This window comes from Dermacentor andersoni, chromosome 11, assembly GCF_023375885.2.
Source record: "Dermacentor andersoni chromosome 11, qqDerAnde1_hic_scaffold, whole genome shotgun sequence".
Taxonomy (NCBI): Eukaryota; Metazoa; Arthropoda; class Arachnida; order Ixodida; family Ixodidae; genus Dermacentor; species Dermacentor andersoni.
The window spans coordinates 93,949,216-93,960,608 of record NC_092824.1 but is presented as its reverse complement, the minus strand read 5'-3'; the positions used below and the strand labels follow the sequence as shown (position 1 = coordinate 93,960,608).

The following is an 11,393-nucleotide window of genomic DNA, read 5'->3' as shown; positions in this document are numbered from 1 at the left end:
TTTTTTTTTATTGCGACACAGAGCGCCGTATGCTGGTGATGTTCGTAAATCCCAGTGTACCTAGTTAAAAATTTTCCTCTACAATCAACCTTCTCTCTGTTTTGCAAAATCACCCACGGTTGTCTCCACTCATTTTGCCAAACAAACGGGCCCCCTAGATGCAACGAGGAAACTCACCAGGGCTGGGACTCGTGTGGAAGTCCGAGTCGTCAATGTCGTGGAAAACCTGGCCTCCCTGAAGAGGTGCCGCTGGGTACGACAGGGCATACTGGCTTGACGAGCTTCGTGTAACACGATTCTTGTAGCAGTACACCAGGAAGGCAATCAGACAAAATGCTCCAATCATGCCACCTGCCACTGGTCCAAGCGGAGTGCTGCGGATGTACGGGAAATCTTCCTCGAGAGCACCTGCAAGGAAAGGGTGATAATCTGTGTAAACTGGCCAGTGAACAGCTTGCAGCAATAACAACTAGCTGCTTGCACGTTTCCGATAACCTCTCCCAACATAAACTTAGATTTGATTGATTGACTGATTGGTTTTAAAGTCTTTAACTAAATCTGAGGGTAGGAGAGATGTAGTGGAAGGCTCCGGATTAATACTGACCATCGGGGTATCCTTAACCTGCCCCTACATTTACAGGTACATGAGTGTTTTTGCATTTCGCCCCCCACCGAAATATGGCTGCTGTAGCTAGGAGCAAATTTAAGGTTTTTTGAGTGCAGTTAGGATCACAGTTCTCAACACTTGGTAACACAACTTTGCTCAAGGCTGCATTTCCTGACTGCATTTACGCCAGGTGCCTCAGACAGTTGCCGATTGAGGTATCTAAACCTGCTCAAGTCCTGCACAAAGCAGGGCCAATGTTGGCCCAATGTGTGACCAACATGGCCAAGTTCAAACCAACACGGGTTCCATGTCACCTTCACTGTAACCAGACTGCATCAAAAGTAGGTAGATATACTATTTCAATCTCAAGTAACACAGTATGTGCGAGTCCATGCAGGTCTCCATATTGGACCATATTGGCTACACACCGGCTTGCATTGCCCATTCAAAACCACTAAACTATGTGGCATGCTATGCAGGTGGATTCGAGAAATGAAGCCTTGAACAGACTTGCGCTCGTTAATGTTCAGAACAGTGATCCTAGCCCACAGTGCACAAGGAGCTGAACGATTGTGTAATCTAACTAGCACTCGCAACTTCATTTCAAGCCATAAGAACGTGAACCAAGAGGTCATGTGGTCCCAAACCTCACCAATTATCTCATCCGCATAAGGTGTCCTGGCGCCCAGAACACCACCAAAGCACTTGGGTTGCTCGTGGCAGAAGGGCGTCTTCAGTGCCGTCTCCCCATCCATGTCGACCGAGCACCACTCACAGCCCAGCACACCCGAACAGTCCCTGCAAGATGGCAGACAGGGCACCGCACTGACCGTCACACAGTATATACGACGAACGAGAAGAATAAGGAGATCTGAGGGACTATAATTTTTTTTTTTTGAGTTACAACCATACCAAGTGATATGAAGGCATTTTTTTTTTTCGCTACCATCATGAACTGAAGTGGCTAGATATGTATCAGAATTTACTTCTGTGTACCGCCATTCAAGGGTGCAAACCAACAGTGCTGCATACCAGCTGGACAAACATCTTGTAGTCCCAAGAACTCGGCATCCAAGTCTTGATCACACCAATGCAACTCATGCTGATGCATGCAGAAATGCATCAAATCTTGCAGTCTATTCGGGCTCATTCACATCATGGGCAATGCTCACAGCACCAGCTGGAACAGTTCTAAACAGAAGCTCAAGATTTCTGCTTCTGGTGCCAGCTGCATCGTGTTAACCTTGGAACTGTTTCAGCTGTGCTTCCAGTAACGCAAAAATAAAAATTTAAATAATACCACAAATAAGGTATGCGAATGCAGCACTGACAGCCAGACAATATACAGCAGTACTGAAGTATTTACGAAAAGCAGGTAAAGAAACACTTGCTAGCTTTAAAGCACACAAGTGAGGACAGAACATCTTGCGGGCCTACTGCCTGGCTGCAGTACAGCTTACGCCTGCAATGACTAGTCGGAAAGATGAGATGGGGAAGAAAGTATCCACATTTGCACCAGAGAAAAACTATTGCCTTCTCTCCTGTGAGCAAACTGTACCTTGCGTACGCCATGAAGATGCAAACAAAAAGAAGTTGCTGATGCATAATCATGGTGGAAAAAAAAAAAAGAAAAGCATGCAGTTGGGAGTTAGTTTCATGCCCAAATAGAAAGAGGCATGTGGGGTATCTTTCAGCCATGCCAAGAAAATTGGGGCTCACTTTTCACTCATCCTCGAACTGCATTCGCTGTTGAAGCATTGCAGCAGCAAGTCGAAGTGGTAGCTCTCCAGCTTGGGCAGCTGCGGGGGCCTCGCAAAGCGGGGGCAGTTGCTACTCCTGAAATGCGACAGCATGCAGCAACAAATCACAAGCTGCACAAAGAGAAAACTGGGAGAATAACATACTGCCATACTAAAATATTGCGTACACAGTCCAAGTACATATGTTTTCTGTGCCTCTTATGGAATTTCTCAATATTTTCAATTATTTCCTTAAGAATAATAAGGAAAACACAGAATTATTGAACTTCATATGGAAACGTTTAAGTAGGGCTGGCCTGAAAAATGAAATGAATATAGAGAGACCGTCACTGCCTCTATTCATGAAACTCTTCACAGCAACTGTGGACTACACCTTGGAATTTGAACTTGGATATATATATTGGCTGCAGTAAAATTTTATTCCTCCTCCGATCAAGTGCCCCAAAGATGTTTTGCTGTCGAAGGCACTACAGCTGTGCAAGCGTAAATTTGTAAATTCATATTGTTACGTTGCGGAAATCACATGGGAAGATGTGTTTACAATATTTACAAGAAAGGCAACGATACACAAACATGATGGCTGCCTACACCGATTTCACCTCAACATATCAAATCTTCCCTGCGACTTTTGTGCCACTCTTCATTGTGCTGTAACATAACCCCTGGCTATAAAGGCGCCGTCTTGGCTATAATGGAAGTGAACTCGTGGCAATGTAAGGCTTCAGCCGAGACACATGTACAACCTCAGTGGGGACATGCAAATCCAGCGGAGTGATCTCGTAGTTGACATCACCAAGCTGACGCAATATTGTGTAAAGCCCTTTAAAGCGCGGTAGCAGCTCTTCAGACAAGCCGATGCAGCGACATGGTGACCATAGGAAGACTACGGAGCCAGTGGGAAATCGTTGAGCTGAAATCTGGTTTCGGCACTGCACTTGGTTGCACATAATAATACATTGCCTTTAGACAAGGGTAAAACGAACGCCGACCAAGACGTTTGAACAAGGCCCCCGTATGGGAGCCAAAATGTCTTGGTTTCCTTTCTTTTAATGTTTTTGGTCGGCGTCCCTTTTACCCTTGACTATGAGCAATCCCGACCAGACGAGTATTCGTCGAACTCTTAATTTCAATATATTGCTTTGTCCATTTACTTCACAACACCTTGTCAGCCGTGAAAGTATTTTGGTAAATAAGCAAACAAGCAAAGCAGGCAAAGATAGAAGCAATGTCTTGCAAGTGTGTGGGACCAGCGTGCAGGGACGTACCTGTCTTCGTTGTGTGCCAGGTCGCCAGTGCAGAGGTTCATCTGCAGAGGACACTCACACGGGCACTCGCAATCACGCTGCTCCATGCGATGGCAGTTGAGGCACAGCCTGTCAACCTGATTACCAGAAGAAAGAAAGCATGCAGCACGCTACAGTCATGGCTTCCACAATACCATACAATAAACCATTCTTACGTACAGTAAACTCCCATTAACAAGACCCTTACGGGACTGCAAGATTTGGTTGAATTATCCGCAAGGTCGAAATTAAAAAAAGAAAAACAAATCTTAGTGGTAAAATGAACTGATTCAAATCTCTTTTTTTATTGCTTGAAGTATTCTGCAATGCCTTTTTGCTTTTTCCTCTTGAAGCTCGAATCAACCAGCATGCAGCAAAGAGTGCCGAGATCTTTAAACGCTTTCTCAGTGTTGGACTGTCACATTGCTGACAGTGTTATCGTCAGTGAGTGGCCCGCAAACTTCAACACTCGTTGGTGCATTGGTGCGCCGTCTCATCAATTTCTTGTTTACAAGGTTTTTTGTAACCGTTGCACGCATGAGGGTGCGCCGGTAAAGGTCCGTGGGGTTTAATTAACGTAAGTGGCATGGCTTTGTGTTCGAACTAAACGAGTGTTCTTTTCATAATAATGTGTGGCATTTTGCCACGACTTTTCAGTGCATTCAAATTAAGCGAAAAAAAATAAAGAATTAATGAACTGAGGTCGAATTAACAAGCGTCGACTGTATTTTCCTTTACTGTTGGTCTGCCTTGAACAAGAGGAAGAGCTTGATAAAGCACCCTTTTGCTTTTGAAATCAGAAAGCAACAGTCTTCACTTCACTAGCTAACGGTTTAGCAAAGTAGTCTACTCTCGTTAATTCTAAAACCTCTAGGAACTGCAGATTTTTTCATTACATTATTAGAAGTTTCAGCTATCTAAAACTCGATAGGATATGGTCAGAATCAGAAATACAGGACTATCTGCATAAACTGAAATGTGATTAGGTGATCAGAATGCATGTTACACATAATTACATGGATGTGGAACACATAATCTTTCCATAGAATGTTTCTAAGCATGTTGCAGTCCCCAGTGCACGTTTTGGGGTCTGAATTAAGGCACTGTTACAAATGCAGCCAACCGGGAAATTGAACAACGAATTGGAGTAGTTTTGCTATTGTTTGCATCTGAAATAATGCTGCTAGTACACACTTGCGCTAACGTTTGTGTCTGAACACATACACAACCAGTACAGGTACGCGTACACAGATGTGTGCACGACCTCGTCGCTCTTTCGCTGCAATTGGAGAGAGTCTGTAGTGGCACCCGCCAAATTCAGTATGGTCCACTGTTAAAGGGAACAGGCAGTTATCATTCTGCCACTGATTATTGCCGAGATGTGGCATGAAGGCCAAGCGACTAATTTTGTCTGCATAAATCTATATCCATATATTTTATCGGACACTTTTCTCCAATAAAGGAAAATAAGTGTTTGAGCTATATTGGTTCTGTATTAGCATTCAGGTGTTTCACAAGCTGTTTGTGCTATAGAACTTCCCTAATTATAGCCCAAGAATGCTCTCTTGCAAAGCATTTTCCCCCACATTCCTTTCACCTGGAAAACCTAAACATATGCGGAATATTGGAATCCTGGTTCTCAAGAAAAATGCTCAAAATGCACTAAAAACACAGCAATCCTACCAATGTGAATTGACTGCTGCTATAGAGTTAAGACGCATTCAAATTACCATGAGCCTGCTGTACTTGTGCCTCTTCAAGGGGAGTACAATAGTGCAATTAAAAGATGGGACAAAAGAAGACACATAGGGACACACTTCTTTTGTCCAGTCTTTTAATCGCGCTACCGTACTCCCCTTGAAGATGCATTACCAACAAGCCCACATTGCAACCCTCGTGTACTTGTGCAGCAGCCGCAATTCATTAGCACTGAAATACAGCCACGAATCAAGCAACGAACGCTTCGACATTCGAAAGGCGTTGCTACTAACCATGCTGCACGGGCAGAAAGCCCTGACAGTGTCACATGTGTGGTTGACGATGCCCAGGAAGGCGTTGGTTCCAGGGATGGCAGTGATCTGTAAAAAGTGAAAGCACAATGGCAGCGTGACCATTAAACATACTTTTAAACAGTGAGTGGAGGAAATGGAGGAGGGGAGGAGTGGCAGTTACATTATCTATAGTACTTCAGTCACGTTTCCACATTTGTGGATTCAAATTCTCTGACTGAATTCCGTTCAGTAGTGGCGAGGGGAAAAAACAACAACAAGGAAGTAAATTGAGATGTAGATCAATTGACCTAGAGCTCAGTTGATCCTTCTATTTACCCAACGTTACGCCAGTTCACTACAGACTGCACAGTATACTACCCCCCCCCCCCCCCCCCCCAACACATGACGACTTTACTACGATCACTACCGTATGTTTGATGGGACATTCAAAATGCGGCGTTAGATCAGTAATGGTGAGGCAGTTTAGCTTGCCTTCTTCATTGTTCTGCAGCCAATCAAATTGTAGATGTGATTTGGGCCGGTGATTCAAATCTCTTTATGAAAAAAAAAAGTGTGGCTTTACTGACTGTATACAAGGCCTGAAATTAATTACTTCGCAATTATGAGCACTCACTAGAAAGGAGAAATAATATTGCTACTATTTTTGCTTTCCTTTAAGACAGCCTTGAGCACTTTGAAATAAATTACGGGATTTTGATACATTTATTAACAGCGCATCGCAATTTGTGACTGAAAAGGCTATGGGGCCTCATGGTAGTGTTGCCAACTGCACCAAGTCTTCGGCTTGCTCATAAGCAAAAACTGCACTTGTAGCAGGTGGTGAACTCAAGTGAATTTCACATACGGTATTTCATGACACAATTTCCGCAAATGAAAAAGACTATTTAGCAAATAGTAGTCAATTTCAACTATTGTCAGTAGAATAATAGCGCCGATTTGCAATGCCTAGACACCGCTGTTTTCGGGCATGAGCTATTGCAACGAGCCACTTAAGGCTTTCGCCTGAAAAATACGACTACACTGTCTTAAGTGAACATGACGCAGGAAGTTTCGGCCGTGCCGAACCTCACCTGATATTTGGCGCAGTGCTCCCCGTGCACCGAGTTGGTTAGGATGCCCTCAAGACTGGTGTTGAGCTGAAAACAAGACAAGCCAGGATAAGTTTTAGTTTTCTTCCCTGAATTTGAAAAAGTTTGAAAACGATGCATAGTTGACGAAAAGTACAATGCAATTAAAAATGGACTGTAGCAAATTTCACTCTGCAATGTCGTCGCTGAAACGGTCCGCGCTGTGAAACACTAGTTGGAACTCGCAAACTGGATAACTGACTGGTGACTCCTTAGCCTTGGTTCTGTTTTTATCGTGACATGAAATAAACAAAACGTGCCGAATAAATGAAAACAGCTGACCTTGTAGAAGCGCTGCACCGTCCAGTCCCCATAGTTGTTGCACTCTTTCTTCTTCACAAAGCCTTTGTGATTGGTGATGTCACTGACAACGAGGGGCTCCTGAAAAGTGGTGAAGTGGAATGAAAACGGTTTAGAACGAAACACCTTGAAGTGGGGAGAGGTAAAACATACCCATGCAAGCACAGAAAGCAAGGACAGAGTAACTCACCTTGCGTGTAATGTGCTGCTGCTCCAAGCCCGTAGCTCTGAGGGTAGGCTCCATGAGGCTTGGGTGGGCGATCAGGTACCCACGGTCATCAAGGATGAAGCATCTAGAAACACAAGGCGCAGATATATCACGCCAGTTCACAGTTCAGAGGTGACAAAGGTGCTACCATACATTTCGACATTTGCAGTGCCAAACTGCAATGCGGACAAAGAACACAGACACGCTATGATGAGAAATGTCTCCTTGTGGCAGACGTAACACCAGCAACAAGAGACAGTGCATTGCGATGTACAGACGGGTAAAAAAATATTACAGGATGTGGAATCTGGGAAAAAAAGCTAAGTTTTCGTGGTGCCTGGACTTGCAGAATTGCATTCCGAGCAGCAGTCCGAAACAATAGGCGCGAACAATGTGGTGCTTCTATGTACCACAGACCACATGCACAAAGCATTCAGCAATTCAGCTTTTTCACAAGTCCCACGTTGTTAACTTCTGAAGCTGATTGCACATTTGATTAGACTTTTTAATCCAAACAAGGAAACTCTGATAACAGAGAGGTGTTAACAGCAGGTGTGTTTCACCAGCTCGTGCAATCAGCAGGATGCTTTTCACAAGACATTGTGTTACCAGGTATGACTGAACAATGCTCATACAAATACAGCACTTATGCTGTAGCTAGTAACAAAAATGTGCAGTGAGCCCCTCATGACCCCTGTCCAGACATCTCATGCTTTTTTAAATATGACATGACAGGCATGGAGGGCAGATGAATTACAAGCAATCACAAAGCAGTGTCGCTGTTTCAACACAGCCAAATGTCCTTCCTTGCTTGCAAAATACTGACAAGGGTTAATGTAAAAGTGAAACGTGTGGGCCATTAGGCGATGTCATCACGAAGGGTTAAGAATCAATTTTAGACTCCCTGATGCTTTTCTCAAGTGCGGCCAATGTCCTCCTTGAAGCTTTTACAATTTAAACTGGTCGCAACGTTAAAGGACAGAGGAGAAACAGAATTAACACTCACGCTATTTTGTCCTGTTCGCAGACGTCCATGTTGACAGTCAGCAACTTGTAGAAGTAGCCCAGTGTCAGGTCCATTCCAATGACGGCAACAACCACATCTGAAGGGCTGTGCAATGCATCCGGCCTGCATAGCAAATGTGGTTGCAGTGAGCTCGACAGTTGCGCCAGTCACATGTACAGTCGTTACCAGACTTAATCTAAACAGTGATGACAAATCTATAGAGGATTAACGCAGGCTGCAATAAGCAAACACTAAATGCTTTGGAAGCACCCTCACAGGAAAAGCAAAGAAGGTGCTTAAAGTGAGCGTTCTGGTTAAGTATGACAGAGGCTGTACAGTATACACACACACATCACACATCACAAGCTTGAAGAACACACATTAGCATATATAACTGCCATTCAAGCATTACACTAACATCGTTGCAGATGATGTAGATGCCAGATCTGTGCTGTAGTTATATAAGCATTTAATTTGCTAAGCTTCCATGACTATGAAAGTTTACTGTTAAAACACACAAACCCATACATCTATATACACACTTGAATGTTCTTGTGGCTAGACATCAGGGAAAGAAAGAAAGGAAAAGAAAGAAATCCTAAAATGTAGCAACGTGCAACTCACTTTGCCTGGTAGATGGTGTGGCTCAGGGTGACTATGTACCCAGCACCTCCCATGTCCAGGTATGGGGCCGTGAGCACAACCTTGCCGGGGTGCTCAAGTGCGCGAGTGTACCATTCCCGCTCGGTCGGGTCGTAGCTGCGCTCTAGCACCGTGCCGGGATAGGCCACCATCGCGCCACACGCTGTTGCTGCGTACCTGTGAGGAAAATAAACAAACGAACCAAAGCATGATTAGATCAAATCTTGCAAATTATTTACTGCTGGAGATTGTCACTACTGGAAGTGTTCCTTTTGCTTGATTCTGCATATAAGAGATGGTCTCGCCGTTAAAAGTGTGGTATTGGTTCTTTTTTGTGTGTATGGCAAAAGCCAGGTGGAACAGGACAAGCCAGCAACATCCTCACTACCGGCTACAGCAAATAACCTCCCATCTCCTTCCTCAATCATAAACATAAGTATAAACACTACCATCCAATATTAACAGCAGTCCCTGAATGTTGTAAGCCATACAGTATACAAAGTAAGGTCAGGGCAGGCATATATGAACAGCCCTGCTGATGACAAATGATGAGTGGACATTGAACAGGGTCACGCCATTCGGCCACGTCACTATGTATGAGTAGAACACACAGCCAAATTTTACAGTACAGAATTCAAAAAGTTAAATTTTGTTGCATCTATCATGAGGTAGGCATTGAAGTGTTACAATGGTTGCATGGGCAAGTATACATGGGCCTCTTCACTTCTGAGGATAGGATGTGAGCAACAGAATTTAATTTTCCCTTGAATCCCGCACTCTGAATACTGGAAGGTGGTTGTTAGTGTGTATGAATAATAGGTGGCCATCGTTTCATGGTGCCAAAGAAGAGAATGTATTGGTTATTTACTGTGTTCAGAAAGTGTTGCAAGACTGCTTTTGAGTTCAAGAAAGCTCAACAAGCTTGGCATCCAGAAAATGCAGAAACTTCTTTTCTTCAATAACATATTTAGGTGCCGCATATGTACCATAGCGCAGCTTTGAATATGTGTGTTCCTAATTGATGAAAAGTCGAACACAAATATTAAAAAAGCTTGACACTCACCTTCGCACCACATGCTTTGTGAACTCGCTGCTCTCAAAGGTTCTCTTCCACTCGGCAGTGATGCGAGCAATCGCCAACACTTCGTCTCGCACATCCGGCTGCACCAAAAGAAAACCGAATTAAGCATCATGCAAAAGTGTTCACATCGCAGCATGTAGAAGGAACACAGAATAACTTCAGGCCAGCAATCAGGCAAAAGATGATTCCAGCATGACACCCGCAGCAGCGCTGCGGCTATTCGGCATAAGGACGGAATTGCTCATCATATGCATAGCCTTTGAATCTCTTGGCAACACAGAAAAGGAAACACATACATTAATGAAAGCTGAAAAAGCTGTTGGCTTCCACTAATCTGCCTGTTTAACTTCCACTCTGTTGTGCACAGTGCTTCGGAAGTGAAGTTGTAGTGAATGTTACAGTCGTTCACTGACTTCATTTGGTATCATTTAACACTTGACACTACCGTGAAATGAGGTACGACCGTGAAATGAGGTTATGTTGTACATAACTTCATGCCCTGCAACAGTAGCTCCGAGTAGCTCAATGGATTGGATGCGATGCAATCATTCCTAAAAACAGACACAAACTGAGGCCTCCTCTAGCACCTCAATAGGGGTTTAAGGATAAAACAAACATTAACAAGGCCCTGGTTTATGTATTAGCTTGTCACTCTGATGTAGTCCACAATGACCTCATTGGTAACCATGAACAAATTTCTGCTAATGCAATCTGATAAGGTTTTCATAGTCATGAGGCAAATTTCTTGCCAATGCACGTGATCCTAAGCACATATCATAGGACGGGAACATCTTTCTGTCACGACCATGCGACAAGTGATGCCTTACCTTGAGTCCTGGGTTCGCGATCAGCATGGTGGTGTCTATGAGGTAGGCCATGTAACCCTGCACTCGGGACTTCGTCTCTTCCTGGGACAGGTACTCGAAGGGCGACAGGAAGCAGGCCGCAGACAGGAACAGTGTACTGCCAGCTGCAGATGAACAGATTGCAAGTTAGATCAGCACACATTCTGTAGCACTTGGAACAGTGCACAAGCATCACCTTACACAGTCCGCAATCCCTGATTGAATGCATTTCTGCAGAAATCCACAATGTGGAGGTTGACTTATGAGAGAAAAAGTGGCCGTCTATCTGAGTTTAACATGATATTGCTACTATGATGACCCATGAGGGCTCCATGGAATGAAAATTTTACAGCTAAAGGAACATTTGTCATGGGGTTCTGAACTGAGCTAGTTGACACATATTTATATGTGAGTACTTGTAGATAGGGTTAAAAGAACAGGACAAGATGAGACAACACAAGTGCAGCCTCTGTGCTCGTGCTGACTCTCAAGTTGTCTCGTCCTGATATTTCTGCGCTGTCC

At 44.0% G+C, this 11,393-nt stretch overlaps 1 protein-coding gene across 1 annotated transcript in view; it reads right to left on the bottom strand.

The window, feature by feature from the left end:
• The window catches only part of LOC126539062 (VWFA and cache domain-containing protein 1), a 70,533-nt gene that overhangs the window by 6,025 nt on the left and 53,115 nt on the right, over positions 1 to 11,393 (bottom strand). The window contains exons 16-27 of the mRNA XM_050185774.3: positions 10,854 to 10,996; positions 10,009 to 10,106; positions 8,928 to 9,122; positions 8,304 to 8,426; positions 7,280 to 7,382; positions 7,072 to 7,170; positions 6,733 to 6,798; positions 5,642 to 5,728; positions 3,633 to 3,748; positions 2,327 to 2,443; positions 1,260 to 1,405; positions 178 to 408 (exon numbers count right to left, since the gene is read on the bottom strand). Coding sequence (XP_050041731.2) covers positions 178 to 408; positions 1,260 to 1,405; positions 2,327 to 2,443; positions 3,633 to 3,748; positions 5,642 to 5,728; positions 6,733 to 6,798; positions 7,072 to 7,170; positions 7,280 to 7,382; positions 8,304 to 8,426; positions 8,928 to 9,122; positions 10,009 to 10,106; positions 10,854 to 10,996 — 1,524 coding nt within the window. The remainder of the gene's footprint in view (positions 1 to 177; positions 409 to 1,259; positions 1,406 to 2,326; positions 2,444 to 3,632; positions 3,749 to 5,641; positions 5,729 to 6,732; positions 6,799 to 7,071; positions 7,171 to 7,279; positions 7,383 to 8,303; positions 8,427 to 8,927; positions 9,123 to 10,008; positions 10,107 to 10,853; positions 10,997 to 11,393) is intronic.